Source organism: Monocercomonoides exilis, assembly GCF_001643675.1.
Source record: "Monocercomonoides exilis strain PA203 chromosome Unknown scaffold20-1493094, whole genome shotgun sequence".
NCBI classification, from domain to species: Eukaryota; Preaxostyla; order Oxymonadida; family Polymastigidae; genus Monocercomonoides; species Monocercomonoides exilis.
In genome coordinates, this window is record NW_027150565.1 from 75877 (window position 1) to 103283 (window position 27407).

Below are 27407 nucleotides of genomic sequence, written 5' to 3' on the forward strand. Positions count from 1 at the left end.
AGATGACGTTATTTTGTTGTTTTTATCCTTTTTTAACAACAAACAGAATCAGATATTATATGAAAACGTTAATTTCAACAATAGAATCGGTTATAAAAACAACAGTCAATTGGAACCTTGTAATTGAACCTTTGATATTCAGAAGTTCAAATTAAAAATAACTTGTCAAATATTTGTTTTTTAAGTTCGTTTTTAACTTTGTTTATTTTTGATGCTTTTTGTTTCTAAGAAAAATAATATTCATAAAAAGAAATGACTTAATAAGTCCTTTTTCCGATTGGTTGATTTTCTTCTTCTTCTTCTTTTTCTTTCTTTTTCTATTAACTTTTCTTTTTTTTCCTTTTTCTTTCTTTCTTTCTTTCTTTTTTTGCAAAAATCACAAACTTGTAAACAAATGTTGAAGTTGTGAAATATAAAAATGGTAATAAACATTGATTGCATCTTTTATTTAATTGTTTTGAACTCGTTTCTAAATCGGATAGAGGAATTCAGAAAAACAGGAAGAGATTGTGAATGACAACGTCAGAAAAGATCCAAAAGCATTTGAGATGGTGACGATGGAGATGTCGTCAGAGGAGCAATGGAGGAGAGCAGAGAGGGAGGCAGAGAAGAAGAATGAAGAGAGGATAAAGAAGAGAATATATGGGTGATTTTTTTTGAATTCATATTTTCTCGGTTAAATATTTCTATTTAAAAAGATCCATTGAATATCAACAAACGAACAATGAGAAATGAAAAGACTTATTAAAGACATCTTCATCTTTATTTGAGTTGAAACATGTGTTAATGAAAACAGTTGAAATGTATTTAGCATTTGAATATAAAATCTCTTAAAGTGATAATCAATCTTTGAAAAAACAACACCCCGAAAAAAATTATGATTTCAAAAATAATCACCCATATGATACGAAAAGCTTGGGGCATTCGGAATCATCAGAACATCTTCTCTCTGAGAGCGGTTCCACTGAATACATATTGGGGAGAGACTCTGACAAGATTCCTGAATGGGCATTGGAGAAAGTTGAGGAAGAAGAGACGAGAAAGCGAACGCCATCGCCATCCATTTCATCCACTTCAACTTCTTCAACAACTGATTCAGATTCCACTTTTGTTCGGGGAGAGGATCTGTGCGCCACCACTTCATCCATGTCGAATCTGGTGGATGCTATGGCCTGCTCGTCTCCTCACGAAAAGCTGATTGTGGATCTGAGGGATTCATTGTTCATGCTTCTGCATGGAAGGAATGAGAAGAAAGAAATGGCAATTGGCGCTCTGAAGGAGAGAGAACAAACAGCTGCACAGATCCTGTTCTGGGTGGCTAATCTCGCTCTTCACTCATTTGATGAAATGGAAAACAAGCTTCAGTCATTGTCCAGTCTGAGTCCTCACATTGTTTTGTTTTCTGAGCACATGGTGATCTGCATTGTGATGCATTCTGATTTCCTTTCATCTGATGATTCTGATTCATCATCCATCTCATCATCAACAGTTGTGACTTCTGCAAGCGATGATGATGATGACAGCGACTCCCTTCCATCATCAGCCTTTGAGGATGAGGATGATTACAAGAAAGAGTGCATGAGGTGGAAGGCCCCAGAGCTGCAGATGAGCAAGAAGATGGGGGCAACAAAGGAGTCGGTGGCATTCTCGATAGGGATGATGCTGTGGGAGTGCTTGACGCTGGAGATCCCGTTTGGGGAGTATGAGGCAGAGGTGGCGGGGCAGAAGATTGTGAACGGAGAAATACCAGATCTAAGAAAAGTGCTGGAATCTTCATACGTAGAGGTGCTGCATCACGCTTATTCTCCTCAGAAAGGCAACCGCCCAACGCTAATTGCAATGAAAAGGGAGTTGATTCAACGTTTTCCAACAGGTGCTGCGATGATAACGATGTCAGATGCAATTTGTGAAAGTGATGGAAGAAGAATGAAAGAGAAAGAAGTCAATTTTTAAAGAGGAGTGGAAAACTATTCGAGAGGTTTATATTTCATATTTTAGGCAGCAAAGAGTTTTGTGCGGAGGAGATGAATAAATTGAGAAGAAGTTGAAACTTAAAAAAAAGAGGCAAAATAAATGAAAAACACATATCATCTTTTAAGAATCTTATGGAGTGTAAACGAGAACTTTTTTGTGTTGATTTTGTGATATTTCAGTTTTGAAATGCAGTTTCAAATGCGTTTATCTATTAATCAAAATAAAGATATATTTTTTCAGGATTGAAATGACATTTAAATCACAACCAACTTCTTGTTTTTCAACGAATGGTTGTTGCCATCGATGAAAATCAAATAAAAAGTTACATTTAAAAGAGAATGAAGAAATAACTTGTTTCATTCGTTTTTTCTTATTAACGATTTGAGGAATATTGCAGCTTATTTCCAAGAGTCAATATTTAATAATTTTTTATCGTTGTTTCAATTGAAGTTCAGAATCTTATCTTTTAGATAATTTAGGCATAAATAATTATTGGTGTTTTAAAAACTGAAATATCAAATAAAAAAATAAAGAAAAAAAAAGAAAAACAAATTAATCTATTGTTTTGAATTTATGTTATAAAATGAAACTATGAAAACTTTCAAAGAAGAAGCAAAGAATTCAGCATTTCCAATGAAAGTGAGTGTCTATTATCACCTACGATAAGACGAAGCCTTGAAAATAGTCGCTCGCAAGAAGTCTCGCTGCAGGGGAAAGTTATTAAAGCGAAACAAATGTTTGAAAAAATTGAGTGAAAATGATCAAGTTTACTAATTTCAGAGAATAAAACAAAACAATTATCAAGCACAGCAGACTGATGACAGTCAAAAATAAAAGAAGAATACAAAGCTTCCACATGTTTTCTAACTTCTTTGTTTTGGTTTGAAAGAACATTTGACGCATATTGATGAAAACCACTTTTCATTCTAATAAACCAATCCATCTTTATTGTTTCGATAATGCTTCTAATTGTCATTTGTTTCTGATCCATATCTTTCAGTTTACCAAATTCAATAAATTCACTTGAGCCAATAAATCGAAGATCATCGTCATTTTCAGAATTGTCTGAGGATTCGTCATCATCATTGCTTTCAGCAACTTCGCTTCTAACTTTGCACCTTATTTCATTGATTTCTTTTTCACTTTCTTTTCTTGTGATATATGTATTGGTCTCTTTCTGCAAAGATAAAGACGAATCAAAAGTATCAGGAAATTCGTCTTCTTCAGAATCTCTTTCAGCTTGTAATAAACCAAAAATATCCAGATCTTCCTCATCAATTTCTTCTTGATCCATTGAAGAAAATTCATTAATTTTTAACGGAGAATTTTCTGATATTATTTTGAGTAACTGAATAATGTGCATGTCATCTGGATTCTCGCTATCCATCTTTGGAACAGTGATTGTTATATGAGAAGATGAATTGATTTCCTTTTGAGACGATGAAGTTTGCTTTTTATTTTCGCAAGGTTCAGGATTCAACGAACGAAGAGTGGAATAAAATGCGTTGATTGTGAAGGGGTTCGATTCATACGTTATTGAAGATGGAACATCAAACATTATTTTTCGAAAAGATAAATCATTTCCAATGAACAAATCTTTCACAGTATTTTGCTTTGAAGTTTCATTTGGAAATTCATTTCGCTTATCTATTCTTATCATCTTGCAGATTTTTCTATGATCAGTTTCCATTTCATTTTCAGAAGAAATCGAGTTCAAACAAAAGGGAGAAGAAGTTGATTGTTTTGATGGAATGGAAGGAAAGGAAGGCAGTTCAAAAGGTTGAACAGATGATACCTCATTGCGAGGTGAAAGTTGAGATAAAGTTATGCAAGTAGAAGGAGAAGTTAGATGGGAATTTCGCGGTTTCCAGATTTGTTTGATTATTTGATGAGTGGAAGGAGAGGAAGGAGAAGTGGAAGAAGAGGGAGAGGTAGAGGAAGAGGAAGAAGATGATGAAGAAGAAATTGCATTGGAGTTAAATGACGAAAATGAGGGTGAAATTGACTTGAATAAGTGTTCGCGACCCTGGGGTTTTGATGAATCTGCTTTGTTCGTTATATTCATATCAGTATGTGGTAATGCATTATTTGAATCAACGTGTGTGGAAATTGAACATGTAGTTTCCACTGAAAAAGCCTGTTTATATCCTTCTTTTAACCTGCACAATTCTGAGCAGAATGTTTCGGAAAATGATCCTGCTTGATAAAGATTTCTTCCTATTGGTGTCAAAGAGAAGGCTAAAGAAATAATATTCCCTCGATTTCCTGCCAAGAAATAATTAAATAAAAGAATTATAATTTGACATAAACCAGATCGCCAGTTTTCATCGGAAAATTCTGCCAGCTCCTGCATCCAAATGAACCGTGCAAATGCCTTTAATATCTCTGGGAAAATATCACCTAACTTAATTTCTTCCTTTTCAAAGAACAACTGAAGTTCTTTGAGAGGAAATAAAAGAAGTTCATTTTTGATCACATCATTAACAAAAATTAATTCCTTCAACTCAGAAAAACAATCATAATAATAATGTTTTCCAATGAAACAACAAATGTCATAAAGACAAAGCCATCTGGTTTCCACAAATGTGGGGTATTTCGGAATTGTCGGAATTCTTCGAGAAAGGACTTTCACTTGTTTGGAATATGTAATTATTGTATCTCTCAATTTTTGAAAAAATTCATTTTTTCTGTAAAAATGACTCACCACTAAATTTAACAGATGATTGCAACAATACACAAATACTGGAGTCGTTCCTGCGCATATCGATAAAGACGTTTTTGTAATATTTTCTTCACTCAAACTTTCAATTGCTTTCCGTTGAGGAAGCAAACCATCAGTGCAAAAGCATCGCACTTCTCCGTGAAGATCTCTGATTTCCGTTAAAATTTGTGTGATGAGCTTCGAATAGTCTGATGAAGTGTAGTAAGCTTCATTTATCCTCCAAAAAAATGGTTTTGCAAATTCCTTCAATGGGACAACTGTAATAACTGTGTACTTTTTGCTTGCAATAATTCCTCCATCAATCATTACTCCAACCATAGAATTATATATTATTTTTTTCCTTTCAGCGATTATTTTGTTCACTTCATCATGAATAATTGAAGAGAGTTTTCTGTGATTCAAACGTGGAAAAATGGACTCTGTTGATAAAGAAGGATTTTGTTGTGAGATCTGTATCAATGTTGAAATAAAAGTATTAAATTCCGATGAGTAAGCAGACAAGAAAGCTAAATTACAATGACTGATTAGCTTCAAAAAAAGACTAATTAAAGAATCATATTGAAAATGATAAGGTGCGATTTTCTATGTTGCAAAATTTGTTTGATAGCTTGAAGAACATGGTGATTTTAAATATTGGACAATACAAGAATTATTCAACAGAGAACATTGATGATTGCATATCCTTTCGCTTCCTTTCCTTCCACATATCCCGCAATCAACTCCTTGCTTGCTGTTAGGACATAAATAGTATTTGTGTCCATTTTTTTTTAACGAGCCATCATTTTTGACTGGAGTGTACGCTATCCAAAGTCTGTTATTGTTCACTTCAAAGTGAACTTTTCCAATTTCTTCACCTGTATTGTTGGGGTGTTTGAAATCTTTTTTTTTAATGAAGAAAAAGATATGATGTAACTTTTGATCGTAATAAATTATATTCACACATTTTCCAAAATTAGTGGTTTTCGAATATTCTAACTTTACAAATGAACAATTGCTTCTTTTCAACTCTTCTATTTTTTTTCTCAATGCATCGCTCTTCGAAAAAAAAAATCAAAACAATTCATTTTTGTTTAAATTAAACTATGTTTTCAAACCACTTCTTTTGTCTTAATACAATTTTGTAATTCAAGAGGTAAAAACTTAATAAAATCATAGTCATTTGAAACTTCCGTGATATCAGCTTTCTGAAATAAAAGTTGATCTATTCGACAGATTGATCAGATTGACAGACTGATCTATATGACAGGCTGATCAATTCGACCGACTGATCTTTGTCGAAAAAAATAAAAAATGTTTATTAATAAATTGTAAACAAACAATTTATTATTTGAAAATACATGTGAATTATATCTATCTTTTTTTGTTTGAATAGAAAATAAAAAAAAAATTCGAAAAAAATAAAAATAAACATTCGAATATATTTTTTTTTGTCTGTCGACTTGTCGAATGCTTTCAAAAAATGTCGGTCTGTCGCAATGGCCTAATTTTAAATGTTTGAATACAGTTATTTTTCTAAAAAAAATAAGAATATATTAAGTATTTATCATTTAATATGTTGGAAAAATGATTATGCATGTCAATTTTAGGGTGTCGGTTGAGTCCACTCTTGCCGCAATAACTTTGAACGGGTTATGAATCAAATAATTTTTCTAAATGAAGAATATCGTTTCTTCCACAGAAATTTGAGAATTTGATTGTCAGAAAAAATTATGCAAAAAGATCTAGATTGAGTTTCTTTTTTGCAGGGATGCATCTTTTCGGGCATGTCCTAAGTTTGCAATTTTTTATTTATTTCGCTATGCAAATTTATTGAAAATTTCATTTTTTTGCCTTTTAAATTTCTTTGGCAAACATTAATGCTGAAAAACAGCTATCCAACATCAATCAGCTATCGACGCATTGGAAGCTACATTAGCTCAACACAGAGAAATAACATGTGTAAAATATGGCTTGGATGTTTCTGGGACTCCTCTTCCGATGAATCCACCTGTTATGCAAAGTTTATGCCTTGGATTTGTTTCAAGTCCTCAGACAACCCAACTCGAGATTTGTGATATACCAATATCCTTACAAGAAATAGAATTTATGGCGCCATTATTTCAAAAGATAAGTCGCCTAAAAAATCTTATTCTCGCAAATTGCAAGTTTGAAGTCAATTTTTTTTAAATAATTGTTAAAATAACAACTTATACATTATCAGCATTGATGATGATACATTTGTTGCTCTAGGTATACTTATCTTACAATCAAAATATTCTAGGCTTCGTTACCTTGATCTTAGAAGCAATCATATTGGTGTTTACACGGTAAATGCACCAAAAATTCAATACGACTCAACACCTGGATCAAAGCTGCTTTCTCGACTTTTACTCGACAAAACCGTAAAGCTATCTTGTCTTGATGTAAGCAATAACCCACTTGGGAATTGGGGTGTTCTTGCATTGGCACAAGTTCTTCCTCGGGCATTTATACGTGAATTACGATTATCTTCAATTGGGATGACGCCAAATGGATTTTTTTGTTTGAACCGCGTGATAAAATACACACCTGGACTTACTAGACTTGATATAAGTCATAATTTTTTGGGATTAACTGCTCTTCACAGCTTATTTAATACAGTCCCTCACACAAACATCATTTCGTTAAATATTAGAGGTATTCTTCAGAAAGAGCGATGAGTAACAAAAAATAGAATGAGTGAGAAAGATAGACTGAAAGAAAATTATCTCAATTATTGAAATTCTTTTTGTGAATTTTTGTTATTATCTTTTTGAATGACTTTATTTTGAGAAAATTTTGTTGAAAAAATCTGATGTATTTATTCTTATTTGTGGCAATCGTGCATACAGACACTGGGCTCGATGATTTGTCATTGATTTCATTGGGAGAAATGCTTAAGAATAACACCAAAATGGCAGAACTTGACATCTCAGAGAACAAAATCTCCAAAGAATCATCAAAGTTGTTTGTGGAATGCATTAAATCAAACGGGATACTTCAGACCCTCATCTGCCAAGGTATTTCATAGATATCAGTAAGTGTTGTCGTTTTCATTTGCTTCTCTGTTTTAAAATGCTAAAATAAATATTATTCATTATTTTTGTGCATTTATATTCTTAATGTTTACAAATTTCAATGAAACACATCAAATTTCTTTTTCTTTTTCTTTTCCCTTTTTTTAAAATCCAAATGAAAATTTCATTTTTCCATATTCATTTTCTTTCTTTTTCCCCCATTCCTCTTCACATGCAACAGACCTGCCTGTCCCTGCCCTGTCTGTGTTCTCCAGTGCTGCCTACGACTCACAGACAGGCCAGAAGGACTCGCCTACTCGCAACATCATCTGCCTAAAGCACGAGCCAGTGACAATGCTGGTGCCCTTCAAATACCTCTCAATGGGCGGCTATGTCTTGTCTGGCGTGATCTTCTTGCTGGCCATCCTCGCAATGGAGATTGCTGACACTGTCATGGTCTGCTTGATGCTTTTTTTGTATTTGTGGTGTTGGCGAAATGAGTTTCTTGTATTTCTAAAAAAATTAATTGTTACTTTAATTTTTGATGACTGACATGAATTATATTTTGTATTTTTTATTTTTTTAAAATCAATACATATTCGATTGACAGGATGTGCTTACGATTCTTGAGTATTTTCAAACGGGCGATCTTGTTTGGGGCATATTGAATGCAGCTTTTGTTCTCTTGTCATTTACAACCACAGCTGTATTTTATGGTGTCCATTCGCGGACGAAGGAGAAGAAAAGGTATTGGATAGCCTTTCTCTATCAGATAGGTCTGGGGCAGATTCCGGATACTTTTATTCTCCTCTCAAATGAGAAAGGTTTGTGCAATGAATTGCGAGATGCATTAAATAATGCAATTATTCGTGCTATTGTTTGATTGTGGAAATTAATAAAACTAAAATCAAATTTCCATTCTTTTTCCTTTCATTCATTTTTATTAATTATTTTTATTATAATCATCTGATTTGACTGAAAATTGAATAATCTAACATTAAATGAACATCTTATGACACACACACATACAAATGATGATAGGCAATTGGGACAGGATGCGTGATCCAATCACCAACAGAGAGCTGACACATCTCTCAACTTTGGACAATCTGTCACTCTGTCGTGCAATCGTTGAGTCAATTCCACAGGTGTGCTGAAATTAAAAGAAAGCAAAAAAGAAAAGAAAAGAAAAGAATAAAGTATAGCTAAAAGTTGAAGCTTCTGTGGGATTAATGAAAATGAATCGTTCATTTAATGTTGATGAATACTCTTTTTAAAATTCTTTTGATCAAAAGGAAGACGAAGAACTTTCAAATTCTGATGATTATGCTTTTTAATTACAAATTCTTCAATCGTGCATATTAACATTTTCTTTAATCATATTTTGTTATATTCAATTTTCAGGTTGTTCTTCAAGGGTATATTCTCCTTGTGCAACAGAAGGACACTACAATCATTCCTGTCCTCTCTTTCCTCGGCTCAGTCCTCTCTGTCTGCTGGGTCTTCGGAAACTATTTGTCCACCATCGATCCAGAAACGTATGAATTATTTAATGTTTATTGTTATTATTGAATATTCTGATGCTATTTCATGACAATGCAACATTCAGAGTGAAACAAGCAGAAGAAAAGCTGGACGAGTCCATCTTTTGGCAGCTGCGCACTTTTGTGTACATTCTCATCTCTTTGGCTGTGAATTTATTCCGCATTTCACTCATTTCTTCAACAGACGTGCTGAGTCTGCTGTTCTATCTGCTGATCTCCTTCTCATACTGGTTCTCTTTCTTCTCGCTGATTATGAACACATCCGGTTTCCGCCACTTAGAGGCCTTTCTCCACGCGCTGGCCATGACACCCTTTGGGATGGGCTTCTATTCAGACATCGCCTTCTGCTCAGGAAAGGGGCGGACACTTTACTACCGCTGGACTCGCTCTGTGCCCCGATTCGTGTTCTTCTGTGTGGATGTGGTGGCGTGGGCATTCCGGTCTCTGTCGCTGTTTGTGCATCTGCTGATCAAGCAGCACTCGCTCCACCTGGCCATCCTGCTGGCAATGCTGCTCGTCATCTTCATCGACATGACCCTCATCCCCCTCAGACTCGTCATTGAGACAAACGGCGTCTCATCGAAGCTCCGAATGAAGCCAAAGGTCAAAGCGAAGCGGAAGAAGAAGACTGAAAAGGAAAGAGAGCGGCTTCTGATGGCAGGCGACTTGGCTGCCCAGCCGCTCATCGGCTCAGAGTTCAGTGTGCAGCAGCAGAGGGAGATAGAGATGATGATTGCGAGCGAGAAAGGTGCGAAGAACGGGAAGAAGCTCGTGCGGAGTGAGTATGCTCGTGGAGAGGACACTGACTCGAGCGACTTTTCAGACAGCAGCAGCGGCAGTGAGGGAGATTACAGCAGCTCAGACGACTTCAGCTCGTCTTCGTTTGGCGACTCTTCGTTTGACAGCAGCGACGACAGCTTTGGCGACTCAGAATCAGACAGCAGCTCAGAGGCACTGGGAAATGTGAGGAACAAGAGAATTGGGAGATCTTAAGAGAAGATGGCGGAGATGACAAGGGGAAGTCATAACTTTGAATACGATTGACATGTTAACAACATGATCACAAAAGAATTTTTCATAATGCAATAGATTTTGTGGTATTATTTTTTGGAGAATGTTCAATGGAATCATTTGTGAGCAAAACCGAATTTGGAATAATTCATATCATGTTTCATAGTTCGCTGTTTCTTTTTCTTAATTTTTTTTCCCTGTTTCATTCATGTTATAATTATTTTTTAAACATTATCATCATTTTTTGTTTCACTTAAATGTGTTTTTGTGTTTGTTTTTCTTTTCTTGCCGTTTTTTGGCAACTTTTGACATTCGCAGTGATTTTCTGTGGATTAGCAATGCTTTTTTTTTTTTATTATTTTTTAAATCAAAATTATTATTCATTTTTCGTTATTATTATAAAATTTCACCATCTTCGTCATTTTTTTGATTGGATTGCATTTGTGTTGATTGCTGTTTCATCTCATCATCTGCATTTTTTCGTGTTTTAGCTGTTATGCCAGTTTACTACTTTTGAAATAGTGTCTCAATTTGTTGAAGGACAATGATTGTCTCTCTTTGCTGATTGCACAAATCTCCAATTTATATTAGTTTATCGAACATCATCTGAATATGTTTCACTCATTGCTTTCCGTTTGTTGAATTAGCTTTTTATTTATTAGCTTTTAAGTTGTTGACGCAAAACAATTTCTTCCATCAATGCAAATACAAAAGATGTTTCAAGAACTTCACTTGTTTTTTGAATTCATTTTAAACTTTCATGAAATCTCAAACAAACTGCATTTGCTTAAATTATGCTATTTTTTGAAGTGAAACAATCGCAAGGATAAAAACTCACCAATTCATAAGGAAAATTGAATGGCATCAAAATTAATATAACAGAAGTGGTTTAGACTTTCATAAACTGTCAATCGGATCAAATTCATCAAAAAGGCGCTGCTTTTCAATATCGTTTGCAACATCGAAAATGAAAAAAAGAATTCATTTTGGCAATATCTATTTGACAAAGCAACAACACGTCACCTCAAAGGCATAGCTGAAATAGGTTATTTTTCGCAAAAAAGTAAAAACTTAGCCAAAGATTCATCTGCAGCTAGTATCTTCATCCATTTTCCCATCAGAACCTTCATCATCCTCTTCACCTTCCCCTTCCCCTTCTTCATCAGAATAATACACTTCCTCTTCCATTTCATCTTTGAAGAATTTGTCCAGAATCTTCGATGCTTCGTTTCTCACATTTTTGTCCTTCGAATCTGCAAGTCTACGAATGAGATGCACTGCCCCAGCTCTCTTCAACCGCACACTCACATCGTTCTCTCTTCCTCCACCAAATATCTGCATCGAAGATCCGCTGCTTATCACGCTGTCGTCACTCACATTGGCTGTGCAATAAGACATCCCGTACTCGTGGATGTTCTTTTCGTGGGAGAAGCTCTTGTAGTAAAAGAAGTGCTTGCTGAGATACAAACAAAACCTCAGAAAGCGCAGAGTCTCAAATGTCACTGAGTCATCAAGGTTGTCGTCTAAGAGCAGGCTGGTCCTCTCGATCACTTCCATAAGCACCAGCTGCATAAAGAAGCGCAGATTCCTCGAAAGAAAACGGAATATCTTAAGCGACTCGATCTGGAAAGAATATGTTGCTTTCCTGATTGAAGAAAGAATGGTCGACACAACACCTCCTTTTATAAGAAGAAGCTGCGACTATATTGTGTAAGAACAAGATTCATAGGAAAATGATTATTTATTGAAAAAGATAAGAAGGCAAATAAGCAAAGAAAAAAGAAAAAAAAAAAGCGAAAAAAGCAGCCATACATCACGAGGAGGCGACAAAGCAATATTTGCGCAAATGGTAAGCGCACGGCTGACAATGACTTGATGCTCGTGCTTCAGAAGGACACATAGAAAGGGCACTAAATCTGACTTTATCAGAAGCTTTAAAAATCATTTTTAAAATTTCAAAAAAAAATTATCATCAAAGTCAATGAAAAGAGAATGAAGATGCTCACAAGATAGCAAATAATCTGAATAAAAACAAAGATACTTTTTAAAATGCAATTTCACTTCTCTCTCTCTCCCTCTCGTCTTAAAGCTCTTTAATTTTTTCCTCATACATGACACAAGTCAGCAGATGCTCCAGTAACAGCAATCGCAATGCACAATGTCAAGTACAAGATGTCATTGTTCGAACTGTTGAGAAGACAAGTGAATGTGCACAGTTTATCCCAATGTGCAATCATCTATTTGGAAAGAGAAAGCCAACGGACATGATTGTTCGGCAAGGTCAATCAAACAAAGAATTGTCGAATAGCAACAAACAAGTAACGAAGAATAAACAAAGTGATCAATAACAAAATAAAATTATCTATTAAACAAACTCTAACAAGTGGCAAGTTTTTGTATGCAAGGGTTCGAATGAAAAACAGTGCACAATGTGTTATCTGCACATCATTTTTCAGAATCTCCTCCATCGCCAGCGGTACACCCACCAGAAGAGGTTCGTAATCATCTATTGTTCTTTCATCGTCATTTTTAGCTGTATCTTCTTCTTCCATTTTTTCAGTTGTCTGAATTGGTGAAGTGGAGGAGCTTGAGGCAGAAGAAAATGATATACCAGAAGTGGAAGGTTGCTTCTCATTAATTGGTTTTCCCAATTCACTCACTTTCTTTTTATTTACCCGAAACAGCTGAGGATACAGCTGATGCAATTTTTGCAACTTCGTATTCTTTATGAAATTTATTTTCTTGTCATTTTGCTTTGTACTTCCATCCAATTCTTTTCCGTCTGTTTGCATTTCTATTTCTTTTTCTTTCCTTTGAAACGTCTCGACAAGCAATTTACTGTTAAGTTTGAAATCTTCTTCTGCTTCTTCTGCTTCACTTTCATCATCATCTTTCTCTGTTCCATCACCATCTTTGCTTTTTGTATTGCTATCTTTTTCTCTCAATCCAATGCACCCCAAAGATTTGAACCCTTCTGATATGGTGGCATCGGTCAATTGTTTGTTTTCCTTTATTTTCTTCAAATAATCATCGTTGTCATCAGGATCCATTTTTTCATCAGTCTCTGATTGACAAGTCTGATCTCTTCTTACTGTCACTTTTTCAATCAAATCTATAATATCATCACAAATATTGCTGTGAAGAAGATATTCTCTAACTTCACTACTATCTTTTGATAGAGTCTGAAGCAAATGCAAAAGCTTTTAAAAAAATATAAATAATAAAAAATTTGTTAATTTTTAACCAAAAATACATAACAAACAGTAATTCTTACATTTGGATGAGCGCTTCTCAAAATATGAGAATATGCATTTGAACATGACGAATATGCAACTTGATGACCAACATCATGAGTGCTAATTGGAACAACTTTAAGAATAATCGTAATAATCAACCAATATATTCATTAAAAAACAATATACCTATATTATTTAAAATCCATAAAACATCATTTTGTATTTTTGGAAAGTTGTCCAAAGAAAGTAGATTTGAAAGCTGATCCAGCGGTGAATAAGATAAAAATACACTTATCAAAATTTTTGGTGATTTTTGTTCTAAATTAGCACTAAAAATTTGTTTTAAAGTGTTGCATGCGCTCTTTACAATTTCTAAATTTTTATTGAATAAATTTTGAACAAGTTGACCAATCTCTTCATTCTAGGAAAATATGTAAATTGTAACAAAACAAAAACCGAAGCTAAACAAAAAATTAATATTTAAATCAAACTGTAGGCATTTTAACTTGATTTCTTCGTGTATCTTCAAGACGACTTTTTGCTAAAAAATCTTTTCTTACTGTTGAACGCAACGAGAATGACAAATCAAATTTATCCCTACGAATGTTGTCAGATTGAAATTCTCCATGCATTGCATGGAATCTTTCCATTTTTTTATCGAAGAGCATATCTAAACTAGCTTAATATATCTTTTCTTCCTTTTTAGAGTACAAAAATAATTGATCAAACACAAAAAAAATAATTAATTGGCCCAATTTTAATAATTGCTATTGTTTTTTCTTCGATTTAAACTTTTGTTTTTGGCTATTTTCGAACAATAAGTTGTTCAGAATTTAGCATTTCGCATTACCCTGGTGTGTCCGTTGCTACAACTTGCGTCTGTTTTCAGTTGCATGAATTTTTCTCGGAAATTATGTTTCTTTTGCAGATTGAAGAAGCAAGCAAATTACCAATAATATCCCAACGAAAAGATGATTAGAAATATTTTAATAATGAAGCCTTCCGGAATCATTTATTACAAACAAGAATTTTTCAAAACATTCCCAAACGTATATATTTTGTGCACTTCTCCTTATTTAAGAATTTTTTAAAAGTCTGCCATGATAGGACAACTGATGGTTGCTATGCTTGATGCATTTTCACAAGCATTATCAAATTCAATTCCTTTTTATATTGAATTCAAAACCAGTATTTTCCGTTTATTTATTTTGTGTAAAATAATACTTTTTTGTTTAAGTGGCTCTGTCTATTTGTCTAAAGGGAAAGCAATTAGCAGTTCTGGTTTTCCACGACCCTTCTGACGTTTGCTATTTTTTCCAATTAAATGAGAATAAAATATTTTTTCATAATATTGAAACGTTAGGGACCAAGGGTCGGACGTTTTATTGCCTATCAAGTTATGAATTTATTTTGCGAACTGTTCCCAACTCCTCCAGAAAAAGTGCATCAAGAATTTATCCAAAAGCGCTTACATTCAAAATTATCTGATGTATTCAGAGGAACTAGAAGGGATTTGCTGATTGAATGTGTGTTAGAATAGTAAATATAAAAAAAAATTGAATACCTTAAATTATTGTTTTGTATTATTAACTATAAATAAGATTTTATTTCGTTTTATATCTTTCCAATTTTTTTTTGAACTTATCAACAAGTTAACATTAAAATATATTTACATTTGTTCCACTTTTTTCTTTTTCTTTGAATTTTGTTTTAATTATTCAAATATGAATTTAATTTTTGAATTTTTTATTGACATTTCCGACTTCTTAAAGTGGCATGGTCCCCTGGTATTCGTCGCTGCTTTCTTCTTCGCAGAATACAGATATCTTCGCTTTCCACCTCCTCATCTTCGTCTTTTTCTCTTTCATCAGTTCAATTCAACGAAACAGCAACCAATTCACTAACGATAGAGACAAACTTTGATTCGCTTTGGAGAGTTGTCGAAGATGTAAGTATGAATAAGGGTACTTGGTTGATGTTGCTTTCTACAATTTTTGTTTTTCAAGAAAGATTTTTTTGGAGAAATGATAATTTTTGTAAGCCTTTTATTTTGAAAAAATATTTTATTAAAAGCATTTATGTTCTCAAATATATTTCTCACAACAAAAATTGAATACGCTCATTTCTTTCTATTTCTTCATTTGCTTCTTTCGATTTCCATTGCCCAGTGTCTCTCTCTCATCCAGACGAGTACCCTGGCGAGATAATACTCGAAGCAGGTGCTCATCGCATATTCGTATTCCCTGTGACATTCTCACTGTATTTGGTGGTTGTGACAATCCGCTCTTTTTCTACGATTTTGTCTTCTTCGCGCTCTTCTGCTTCGTCCATGTCATCTTCTTCGTTCTCTCCTTCATTCTCGTATCAGCAGCACCAGCTGATTCGGTATTTAGTAAATGAACACATCACACAAATTCGAAACGGTTTGCCACGAAAGTTAAATTGTGTTGAATGTATTTTATTTGGAAATGATCTTGACTAAGGAAGAAATTAAAGAAAGTCATTCATTCATTCATTCATTCCTTTTTATTTTTTGAACTTATTATTCTTTTTATTTATGATGTTTTGATTGATTATCTATGCTTTCAATCATAAAAATACTTTTCACATCTATTTCAGTCTGTGGAATGATTGACCATGTAGAATAAGCTTTATTTGTTGATATTTTTCCTCTGAGAATCAAAAAACATGTTTCAGTGCGAGTAAAGAAGGGAGCATCAAATGCGATTCTCCTTTTTTTTATGTTATCATCAAATCATTTCACAAAGCATCATTTCATTTCACATCACCATTTTTCGATTTTCATTTGTTGTTAGTGTGTTATTCTGATTTCAAAAAATATGTTTTATGTGAATAATTTTGTGTGCATTAATTTATTTGTTTTGGTGAAAAAATAAAGAAAAAGAGAAAAAAAAATTTTTTTTCTTTCTAAATGGTAATTTTTGTTTTAACATATGAGAATTTTAAAAATTAAAAGAAGAATATCTATCAAAGTCGAGAAAGAACAATGAAAATAAAATTAACTAAAAATACAGCATTAAAATAAAAAAATACGGAGTTGGTGCGTCAAAGCAAATAAAACAAAAAATGAGGCAGACAACATTCCATAAAAGGTGATTTATATGAATCTGCTGGAAGCACTAAAACAACACAAATAAATGACTAAGATGAAAACAAAAAAATTACTCAAAATAAAGAAAACAGTTTTTAATATCGATAAATAAGCACATGTTAAGAATTATATGATTCATTTAGTGTATACAAACTGAGCAACATAAGTGAAACGATTAAATATCAGATAACTACAGACACAAATAAAATAGCTGAAAAGATGAACGAATTTGCGAATAAAAACGTTAAAAATATCAGCGAAATGAAAGCAAATAAAGACGTAGACAAATCGTTCACAAGAAAAGTGGATATATATACAGATATTAATTTGATATCGAGGTATGCAAATAAAACGATAAAAAAAGGTGTAATCGGATCATCTTATGAACTGAAATGGGGAATGAAATGATGGCTTCCAATAGCATTTCGATAGAATGAAAGCAAAAACGATAATAAAATTCATTCACACAGAAATGAATGAAAACAAAGCAAAATGAATAAAAGGCAATGCAACATGTTGCATAAGCACAGATAAGGTCTGCTCTAAATGAAATGAATTTGGTCATTTTCGAACAGATTGGCAGCTTCATCCTCATAAAAAACGAATCACGAAGGAAACAAAAAAGATAAAAAAGCATAAGGAAAGGACTCTGGGACCAAATGATATGATTTTGAATAATGTAAAATTTGCACTTACACATTCGTTTTTTTTCTGTTGGACATTGAAGCATACATAAATGTGATGTGTAACTAACTTTCTAAGGATCAAATTCTTTGGCTCCTTTTAACTTTTCAGGTTCATCTTTCTTTTCTCTCTTTCTCTCTTTCTCTCTTTCTCTCTTCCTCTCTTCCTCTCTTCCTCTCTTCCTCTCTTCCTCTCTTTCAATGCAATTTGCTTCTTTTCTTTTCTTTCTTTCTTTCTTTTTTTTTGCACAAGCACCTCCTATCTCATCAGAGCCAATCTGTGCTCAGCCAGACATTCAAGGCACTTTTATCATCAGCGCAAACTCGTCGATGACCTTCTGGAGGATAGTTCTGTCCTGAAGCGACGCATTGTCCGAGTTCAGATACTGCACATACGACCTCGGCAGCACTGGATTGCCCAGGATGTTCTCCTTCTCCATCTCCACATCAGTCATCTTCCCGCCCAGCAGCACCGCCATTTCTCTGTCTGTCTTCTTCACATGCTCGCTTATCCACATCGCAATCAGTTGCAAAACACCATTCACATGCTGCGACGTCAGTGCCTTCCCCTTCCGCACTGTCGCCACCATCTGCAGCGATGCCACAAGCATCTTCTTGATCAGCTGCGCATGCACCTCAAAGTGCGGGATGCGGTGGCTCGACGGAATGCGATGCTTGATCATCAGCGTCTCTTCGTCGTAGAACATTGCAAAAGAGGCAATCAGGAATCTCCTCATCACTTTGAAGTATGGATGCTCCAGCTGGTTCGTTCCATCAGGAAGAAGACGATAGAGCGCCTTTGTGCGCTTCACTTTCTTCTTCACCAGCACTCCTCTCTCGTCATACACCTCCTCCTCTTCATGGGCATTCTTGTCGATCAGCTCACCCTTCTCGTTTGCTCTGCCTGCTCTGATGTCGTCTTCAAGCAAGATGTCCTTCCACTCTGCCAGTTGCGCCACTTCCTGCTTCACATCCATCGTCTGATCAATCGCGCCACACATTTCAGCTGCTAGCAGTGCAACAATGTGATGCTCATAGTCAAGTCGATGCATATCCACAAGACACCCATCGTCCCATGCAGCTGTTCCCATCGCGGATTTCTCCTCTTCTCCATCGTGGATTGGATTGAGGTCGGTTATTTTGTTTGACACCAGTGCCACGTGGAAGAGGTCAGAGCGAGAAGGAATGAAGCACGCGAAATAGCCAATAGACGATGCCACAATCGATGCAACGAAGAGGAGAATGAGAAGTGTCTCGTACAACTTCGTCACTCTGTCCTGCTCCAAGACAAGAAGACGATTAAACTCCAGCAAACCATCACTCAGATCAAATATCATTGCAGAGTTCATAAACTGCACAGCCGAAGACTCCATCGTAATCAGCGAAGGATCCATGTCCTTCCCCAGCGTCTGGGCGCGTGTCACAAACATCGTAATCAGCGGATCGAGCCCAGCAAAGGAGCCATACAGATCATAAATGTTGTTCTTTCCAGTGCACTGCGATTTGTCTGCCTTGAAGCAGCTCGTGTTCTCAAACATCAGTTTGTTCAGTGCAGAGCCTGGGTTGACTGTGCGGATTGCATCAAGCGCCTCTATTTCATCATCGCCTGTAATAATCAAGTTGCCGTCGTTATCTTTGTTGCCCATGGTTACTTTCTGGTTCAGCTGGATAAGAAATTCTATTCCATCGAGCAGCAGATTCTGTTGTGTGGTGAGTGACGTGTTCAGATAGCTCATGTTGGTCACAATAGGATTGGTGGAACCTGTAATCTCAAAGATCGTTGGCGGGTCTGCAGCAAACGGGGCAGCAAGGTTAATGGAGAAGAAGGTCAGAAAGTTCATGATGAAGGCACGGTACATCGAAAGGAACACATTTCCCATCATTTCAGTCGCCTTCTGGTTGGCAAACACACAAATCACAAAGAATGCAACAGGAAGGAGTGTAATCAGCACAAAGCCAAATCCAATGCGGAAGTAGAATGTCATCCGAACAGGCGAGCCCATCGTGTTTATCTGCTCATGTAGCTCTTCCAGCTTTTCCTGTTCTTTCTCATTCAGCCTTTGCTCTTCGTCTGCCTGCTTGGAATCGCCATTCGCAGCAGCTTGTGGTGCAAGTGGCGTCATCATCGGAGAAGGTGTCTTTTGTGGTGCCTGAGAGCCAGGTTGTGGGGAAGCTGAAGGAGATATGAATCCGTTGTGGCCATACGATGTCTGCGATCCATTTGTCTGTGGAGGAGAGACAGTGCCACTGGGAGACACTCCAAACGGGGACTGTTGGTAGAAGAAGCCGTCAAACTGCGACGAAGGCGTGGCGAAGGAGGACGAGTTCTGCGAGGCCATCTGCTGCGCCTGCTGGGCAAACGAGGGCGAGGTGGTTGCCTGCGGCGGGGGAGTCCAGCCGAGCTGGTGAGCAAGCTGGGCAAACGCACTCAGCTGCATCTGGCTGGCCAGAAAGTCCGAGGCAAAGGGGCTGCCTGGATTGTGCATGTATGGCTGCGGGGGATAGGCCTGTGTGGGTATCATCTGGTAGTGATTCTGGAAGTTGAGCTGAGGGTGGAAGAGGTTCGGAACAGGAGTGTTGCGGTCGTGGCTCTGATCGTATTCAATGCGCGAGTTCCAGGAAGGTGTGTCTGTGTAGATGCTGTCTGCTGTCTGGAAGCGATGAGAGGGCGGATAATCTGAATGGGGCTGCGCAAATGACTGTGTGCGGTGCTGCTGTGGTGGATGAGGCGAGTGTCTGCTCTGCTTGCGAGATGAGAGGGAAGTGCGGGACTCGTGTGGTGAGAGATGCCATGTGGACTGCGACTGCACTTTGTTCAGAGGATGTTTAGCGTTGCTCTGTTGTTGCTGCTGTTGCTCGCTCGTCTGCAGCTCGTTGAAGTGCTTCCGGCTGAAGTGATGGTGAAGCTCCTTATCAGACTCACTTGGCTGCGTCTCTGCTCTGTGGATCTGCTTCTGTCTGTGTGACTTCGTTCGATGAATTTGCTGAGGTGGTGGCTGTGGAGCCTGCTCTTCTTGTTGGGCGGGTGGATGTGGGCTCTCTCTGTGTAGAGTGGATGGACTGCCTTCATCGAACATCTCGTGTTCTTTGCTTTGCACAGCCTGTTGAGAGAGATGGGTGGGTGTAGATGGCGAGGGAGAGAGACCAGTGCTGCGTCCATATCCATCGGAGGAGGCGTCAGTCTGCAGAAGAGGTGATGCAGGCTCAGCAAATGAACTGATCGGCGATTCTTGTTTGAGAGAGGCCTCGCTAATGTGTGGTGTTGAATGGGAAATGCGTTCGACGTCAGACTCCAACTCGTCAGAGATCACCAAAATTGCCTCTTTTGACTGGTTGTGTTGTGGCATAAGAGACGATGAGTCAGTCTGGTTATCAAGAGAACCACCTGAAGTCAAAGGAACAGGAGAAAGAGGTGAAGAAGAGGAAGAGGAAGAGGATGATGAAGATGATGAGGAAGAAGAATAGGAAGAAGAAGAGGAAGATAAAGGAGAAGGTGATGAAACAGAAGCTGTAATAGGAGACGATGAAGACAACAAATGTGACGATCCTTGTAATTCAGGTGTGTTTGGCGTGTCAGTCACTTGCTGTTGAACTGCCCCCACATTTGATGCCTCTGCTTCCTTATTAGCATTCTGAATGGACGCAGCAACAGATTGAATGCAAGGCGCAACAGTCGCACTAATGATGGTCTCGCTCAGCATCGTGTCATTTGGAGATATGGTTGATGATGTCACAGCTGTTGTGGCTGAGCCAATTGATTGCTGACTCTGCGACGACCTGATCTGGATGATTTCATGTATCGTGGCTGACTGGTTGGGCAGGATGGTTCCTTTCAGCTCTTCATGGTCTTCTTCTTCCTCATCCTCTTCTTTCATCTCAATCCGCTCTGACTTCTTCAGCCCACTCGTCCCAACATTCGCACTCTCTTTTGCTGCCACCGCTGCTGCAGCTGTTCTGTCACCTGCATCTTTTCTTTTCCTCATCGAATTCTTGTGGCTCAGAATGAGCTTGCTGTCTGACTGGGCTGCTTTTATCTGCTCCTGAGCTGCCACAAGCGCTTCCATCCTCTTCCTCTCCTCGTTCCCATCTGCTTCTTCCACTCCATTCGCATACGGCGGCTCTGCAATATTCAGTTGTGCTACATCTTTCGATCTCAGCTGTTCTGTGTGTCTGCGGTTGACAGATGCGTTTGGATCATATTCTTCTCCCAAATTGTGTTCATACTGCTCAATATCTTCAGTCATCACTTGCTCCTCTTTTGTCTGCGGAGGCTTCACCAGCTGCGGCAGCTTGGTTTTCGACTGCGCTTCGCTCTTCGAAATGCGGAAGGAATGTCTGCTACGCGGCGTCCGCTTTGGTTTCTGCAGACGTGGCAATTGCTTTCTTGATGTCTGATGTGACTGGCTCTGCAGCTTCGGAGAGAGTTGAAGCTGATACGTCGACTGCGAATGTGCCTGAGAGCGTGTGGTGAGGTTGATCGACTGCAGCACAGCTTGTGACTGAGAACTCTGCATCGACGATACACGCTTCAGCTTGCTGGACGACACATTGCCAATCGTCTTGTACCGATTGTGCGCCACTTGCAGCGCTTTTTTACTGCCAAAGCCGTCTTCACCGGTTGGCGGGTTGTCAAACAGCATCTCGTTTTCTGAGTCCATCGACATATCTGAACTCGAACGCTGCGTCGTTCGCTCGTATTCTGCTCTTGATTGTGAATGGACCATTCTTCTTTCGCTCTTCCCATCTCTGTCGTCCACTCCTCCTCCTCCTCCTCCTCCCCCAACTCCTCCATATGTCTTCACATCCAGCGAGTCCAGCACAGCCACTGCAGTGGGCGACTCAATGCTCGCTCGCGAGGCTGTTGTGGACGACTGGAACATTGCTGCGTCTTCAGGCTCCATCTGATTCTCTGCATCGTCCAGCCGCTTCTTCAGCTGCAGGATCTGCTCCTTCGGCACGCGGCACAAGTCAAACATGACAGCCTTCCTCTCCTTCTTCAGCTTGGCGATGGTAACAATGTACTGAAGCAGTTGGATGATGATTGTGATGACCAGCAGCGTCATACCAATAGACACCGACAGAATTGTCATTTGATTGCCGCTCTTCAGCGTGAGGGACGAGTAGAACAAGGTTGCTGCCTTCAGCTTCTCAGACACAGTGACTGGGATGTTGGCAGAGATGTATGCCATGCTGTTCTGAGAGGAAGAGGAGGCATATGTGAAGGAGCGTGCCATGTCGTGAAGTGTGTTCGAGATGCTGGAGACTAAGTCAATCATCGACACATTCGTCTGCCAGAATGCCTTGTATGTTGCATCCGGTCGCATAAAGCTTATTGTCTGCTTCATTGTATCCAGCTCCCACTGCTCAAACTGTACTGTCTGCGACGACTGTGCGTAGATATCATCGAGCAGCTTGCTGACTGTCCTCTGCTCTTCCGACAGCAGAGCATCGATGTTTCTGTGTGTCGGCATCCACCCCAGAAGAGACTGGTCAACAGCGCCGCTTTCGATCGTGGCGATGTATCTGGAGTAGAGCATGATGGTGGCGAAGGACAGCATCATCTGCGTGCCCTTGTTGATAATGTTGACTGTTGCCTTCGACTCGCTGAATTGCATCGTCGTCAGCACAAACCCGATAATGAGCGCAACCATAAACATCGTCATGCACAGTGCTAAAAGAGGGTAGAAAAGGGGAAGAAGCTTCTTCTGCTTCATCGAAATGTTCAATGTATCCACTGCACTTCCACCTGTGCCACTTGCACTGCCTGGCCCAGAACCAATCGAGTTGCGCATGGCCTTCGCCCGCTTCGCGCGTTTCTTCTTCTCAAGCTGCAACTTCTTCTTCTGCATCTGCTTGACCACATCCACGTTGTCTGTCAGTGCAACAGACGGATCAATATTTCTCCCTCTGAACGATGTTGATGATCTGCTCATGACACTCATCGTCTCAGGCACAGGATGTCTCACCGGAGCAAGCGAAGCAGTCGATGCGGTGTTCGCAATAGGCATCGTTCCAAGTGCAGTTGTCGAGGGGAAGTTCGAACTCAGGCCCAACAAACTGGGTGTTGTGTTGTAGTTGTCAGAGAAGCCCTTCTCTCTCGTCAGCCCTGTCACTCCTCCTCCCATTCCACCCCATCCCCATCCGCCGACTCCTTCCAGCTGCACCATGCTCTCCTGCCCCATCCCCGTCTGCCCAAATGTGAATGTATCATCCAGTGTAGTTGATTGTGTGTATGTCAGCATCGATGCCTCGTCTTCAATAGCATTCGCCTGCATAAACAGAAGTGTTGCTGTCTCATCGTCTCTAAAGATGTCTCTAAGTAATGTTCCATACGCCCTCAGCACCTGCGTCGACTGCGGATTGGAGATGAGCAGCGAGTTGAACTCGGCGTTGGCTTCTTCCTCGTTCTGGATGGCCTTCTCAATCGTCATCGCTATTTTAGGCAGATCTAATCGCTCTTTTGACAAGAGCAGATACGCCTGCTGAAGATAAGCACGTGCCAAGTCAACACCTTTTGAGGCTCTGTCGAAACGCTGTTTGAACTGAAGAGAGAGAGAAGCATTGGGTGAGGATGAGGCTGATGGAAGATAGAGAATAAATAATAAATCAAAACATATGAGAAGGATATAATACATATGAATATTGTTATTATTTATAAAGAAAAATATCATCTCATTAACCAACAAACATAACAGCAGTGTATAATTAAATTCTCCAATAAAAATGAACACTCTCGTCAACCACACACACCTCCTCTTGTTCTCTGTGCCTTCCTCTCGACGTCTCTCAGCAGGCAGAACATGACAAATCTCTCGTGGATGGACGGAATGCACTGCCGCAGAAACTGAATGGCCTGCATAAACTTCATCGTGCTCTCTGTGAAACTCATGTGGAAGATGCAGCAGCTCAGCCAGAGCGGCGACGAGTTGCGGAATTTCTTCACGCCATAGCTCAAAATGTTGTCGGCGAGGTCGATGCATTCAGGGCTCTTGGCAAAAGAAGAGTGAGAAAGAAAGCGGATGGCGTGGATGACAGCTGTGGGCGAGGAGTACTTGGGGAGGACGCGAGGTGAGGAGGGAGATAACTGTGAGGCTAAGGTAGCAATAGAAGAGGAGGATGAGGAGGAAGCAGATGAAGAGGAAGAGGAAGAAGAAGATGAGGAAGAATTACTCGCGCCAGGTTGATTTTGCGGCAGCGGGAAGAAGAGCAGTGGAGTTGGTGGGTTAGCAATTGTTGGGGTTGTGGTGAATCTGGCAGAAGGGTGTTCTCCGAGAGGAGAATGATGGATGGGCTGGTGGATGGAGCTGACTGTTGGGAGCAGCTGTCTCGAAGGGGAAGCAGACATCGCCAGACGGGAGGAAGGGAAAGATGTGGATGAGACAGGGCGCAGCTGGTCAGCAGAGAAGCAGTTTGGGACAGGAGTTGAGCTCTGCATTGAGTGCATGCCAATCGGAGAGAGCACACTCGGCGCAGGAGAGACAACAGGTGAGGAAGATCCCACAGCCATGCTGTTATTATTGTTACTGTTGTTATTGTAATAAGAACTGTTGTTGTTGCTGTTGTGATTGCGAGCGCTCTGAATGGGTGAGCCAGACGTCCTTCTCGCCAGCAGCGGCACATTCGATCCCCACGCCTCGCTCGGTGCCTTCATCCCAATTGCACCTTGTTTCTGTCCGTCGCTGTTACCCTCTGCCTTCCTCTGTGCCTCACTCACAGCAGCTGAGTGTGTTGAGTGTGTGGAGCGTGTGGAGCGGGGCGTCCTCACCAGCTGAAGGGGCATGCTGTCTGCAGGCGCCAGAGGTACTGGGGTGTGTGCGGGGGAGATGCGCTGTGCTGAGTCCAAAGGCGAATGGGCAGGCGAAACATCATTCGGAGTGCTTAAGGGAAGCACATTTGTCAGCACTTCGTCTTCGTCTATCGCTGCAACCTCTGCATTCTCATCTCCTTCATCAGCTTCTCTGCTTCTGTCTGACTTCAGCTTTTGTTCTTCTTCTCCTTCTCCTCCTTCGTGTCCTTCATGAATATCATGCACTTCATGCACTTCATTACCATCACTTTCTTCTTCATGTTGATGTTCTTCTGGTTCTTCATGCTCTTCCTCCTCCATCTCATCTTCCCCAACTCCCTCTGCCATTGCCTCATCGTCCTCTTCTCCCATCGTCTCCTGCCCATTCCCTTGTTCCTTTGCCAACTCATCTTCACTTCCCTTCATCATCCTCGTTGATGACGTGGCTGAAGATGAATGTGATGTTGGCAGAGGTCCCTGGAAACCATGTTCCTGAAAGTTGTCTTGTGACAGCTTCAGAGGAGAGCGGTGGGAAGGAAGCGCAAGATTGATCTTGTCTAGCTGATCGGGCTGATTGGACTGTACTGTCACTTCATTCGCTGACTGTATCGAAAGCGAAGATGAAGAGGAGGAAGTCGAAGTGACTGGAGAAGAAGAAGAAGAAGATGTGTTTGTGGAGGCAGAGCCAGCGGTAGTTGTCTGAAAAGCAGAGAGAGAAGCAGTCTGTTGCATTTGAGGCGACGCCATGACCGCAGGGCTGACGACAGGCAGAGCGAACTGAGTGGCCTTCAGATTGGGTGTGGTGGGGGTGGCTGACTGGGCAGTGGGGGTGGGGGAGATGGTGATTTGGATGGGGGGCATTATAGGGGAAGGGGGGAAGGGCTCGGTGGGTGTGAGAGACTGGACGAGGGGGGAGTTCTGGGAAGAAGGAGAGCAGGGGCTGTGGAAGTGGGGGGAGGTTCCGCCTTGTTGCATCGAAGGAAAGAGAGAGTTGGAGAAGGAAGAGAAGGCAAGAGAGGAGGAGGAGCACGACTGGCTCATCTGCTGTGACTGCATTTGCTGTTGCTGTTGTATCTGAAGGTGTCTGGCTGATTTGAATGGAGTGGAAGACGCTCGGATGTCTACAAGATGTGAAAGGGGACGGAATTGGCGAGCGGATTTCGATGGGACTGAAAATATAAATTATCATTAAAAAAAATCAATGAAACCATTATTTTATTTCAAAATAAAGCTTTTCGTTATTTCTTTAAAAACAAGAATAATAAATATTCCTGATTATTTTTCTTTCATTCTCTTTTCCCCCAGCCACACACCCATCATCTGCTCAATGTTTCCCTCGTCTCTTCTTCCCGACAAAATCAACATCTCTTTCTCTTTCATCTGCTGCTGCCCAGGTGCAAGTGGAATTGTTTCCTCTCCCTTCTTCATTGCCCACTCTGAATACGACAGCCGCCTCGCCAGAAAGAACGCCCCGACAGTCACGCCTGCCCCAAACACCACAATCCCTGCCCAGATGAGCGCCACTCCCCACACCGGCATTTCTGTGTAGTCGACTGTGTCCCCGTCTTCCAGCAGGGTTACATGCGAACACGCAGTGGATATCGTACCAAACAGAAAGAACACCAGCGGCAGAGCATGCGATGCGGCCATCACTGCGTTGCCGATTGGAAGCGTGAACGGCTGCCAAAACACTGCCAGCAGCGTCAGAATCGCATAGCAGATCGTCCCGATGATGGATGGCACCAGCGGAGATTTGCGCAGAGTAATCGATAAGACAATCACAAGAACATTGATTATTCCGCTGAATGTAACAAAGACGCCGTTTTGTGCTCCAAACGGATCTTTGCCTCGAAGATCGTAGCTGAAAACAAAAAATCGTACAGTCAATGCAGCAACAACATGAAGAACAAGAAGAACAATTCCAATGACAAGTAAAGGAATACGACTTCCGGATGAACTGCATCCAAGATCGTAGACAGAAGCAGTCATTATTGATGATGAGATATATTCTCCGGATGTTGTTGTGCATAAAAGATTCCCTGAAAGCACATTAATACCAGGGATAAAGAAAATGTACGATAATAGCAATGCAAATAAGTTTGTATTGTAAGACAGCACAGGATTCATTGACGATCCTTTTCTGTTAAAAAAAGCTCCAATGCCAATTGCCGCAACTTCCAAAAGCATAATTGGAGCAAAGATACTTGTCATAACTAAAATGAACGCATCATGCGACCAAGATATTGAAAAATCAACATAACTAAAAATATTTTCAAATATTTAAATTTGTTGTTAATCTTATGATCAAACCGAAAAACATCAATG

The 27407-nt window shown here is 39.5% G+C and overlaps 5 protein-coding genes across 5 annotated transcripts; 3 read left to right on the forward strand and 2 right to left on the reverse strand.

The window, feature by feature from the left end:
- Positions 1-786: 786 nt before the first annotated feature.
- On the forward strand, positions 787-1953 carry MONOS_3192 (uncharacterized protein; the record flags this gene model as incomplete). The annotated part of the gene is made up of 2 exons (XM_067873175.1): positions 787-803; positions 915-1953. The coding sequence occupies 2 exons, from the start codon at positions 787-789 to the stop codon at positions 1951-1953; spliced, it is 1056 nt and encodes a 351-aa protein (XP_067728003.1).
- Positions 1954-6443: 4490 nt separating this feature from the next.
- On the forward strand, positions 6444-10988 carry MONOS_3193 (putative XK-related protein; the record flags this gene model as incomplete). Its single annotated transcript, XM_067873176.1, has 9 exons — positions 6444-6468; positions 6567-6840; positions 6897-7351; positions 7546-7713; positions 7952-8166; positions 8321-8534; positions 8752-8858; positions 9115-9248; positions 9320-10988. 9 exons carry the CDS (start codon positions 6444-6446, stop codon positions 10245-10247), a joined length of 2520 nt encoding a protein of 839 aa, XP_067728004.1. The 3' UTR covers positions 10248-10988.
- Positions 10989-11062: 74 nt separating this feature from the next.
- Positions 11063-14169, reverse strand: MONOS_3194 (uncharacterized protein; the record flags this gene model as incomplete). Its single annotated transcript, XM_067873177.1, has 7 exons — positions 11063-11966; positions 12078-12197; positions 12377-12502; positions 12641-13447; positions 13528-13634; positions 13832-13922; positions 13993-14169. The coding sequence occupies 7 exons, from the start codon at positions 14167-14169 to the stop codon at positions 11349-11351; spliced, it is 2046 nt and encodes a 681-aa protein (XP_067728005.1). The 3' UTR covers positions 11063-11348.
- Positions 14170-14262: 93 nt separating this feature from the next.
- MONOS_3195 (uncharacterized protein) lies at positions 14263-16354 on the forward strand. The gene is made up of 8 exons (XM_067873178.1): positions 14263-14355; positions 14430-14550; positions 14596-14689; positions 14739-14803; positions 14865-15027; positions 15274-15453; positions 15670-15924; positions 16121-16354. Exons 2-8 carry the CDS (start codon positions 14473-14475, stop codon positions 16147-16149), a joined length of 864 nt encoding a protein of 287 aa, XP_067728006.1. The 5' UTR covers positions 14263-14355; positions 14430-14472; the 3' UTR covers positions 16150-16354.
- A 63-nt stretch (positions 16355-16417) lies between these two features.
- MONOS_3196 (uncharacterized protein) lies at positions 16418-27293 on the reverse strand (the record flags this gene model as incomplete). The annotated part of the gene is made up of 3 exons (XM_067873179.1): positions 16418-23873; positions 24047-26251; positions 26396-27293. The coding sequence occupies 3 exons, from the start codon at positions 27291-27293 to the stop codon at positions 17593-17595; spliced, it is 9384 nt and encodes a 3127-aa protein (XP_067728007.1). The 3' UTR covers positions 16418-17592.
- Between the last annotated feature and the right edge of the window lie 114 nt (positions 27294-27407).

Coding starts and splice junctions, on each gene's coding strand:
- MONOS_3195 (XM_067873178.1), top strand. CDS start 14,473: ATGATTAGAAATATTTTAATAATGAAGCCTTCCGGAATCATTTATTAC. Junction 15,454..15,669: donor GAGAGTTGTCGAAGATGTAA/GTATGAATAAGG, acceptor TCCATTGCCCAG/TGTCTCTCTCTCATCCAGAC. Junction 15,925..16,120: donor CATCACACAAATTCGAAACG/GTTTGCCACGAA, acceptor CATCTATTTCAG/TCTGTGGAATGATTGACCAT.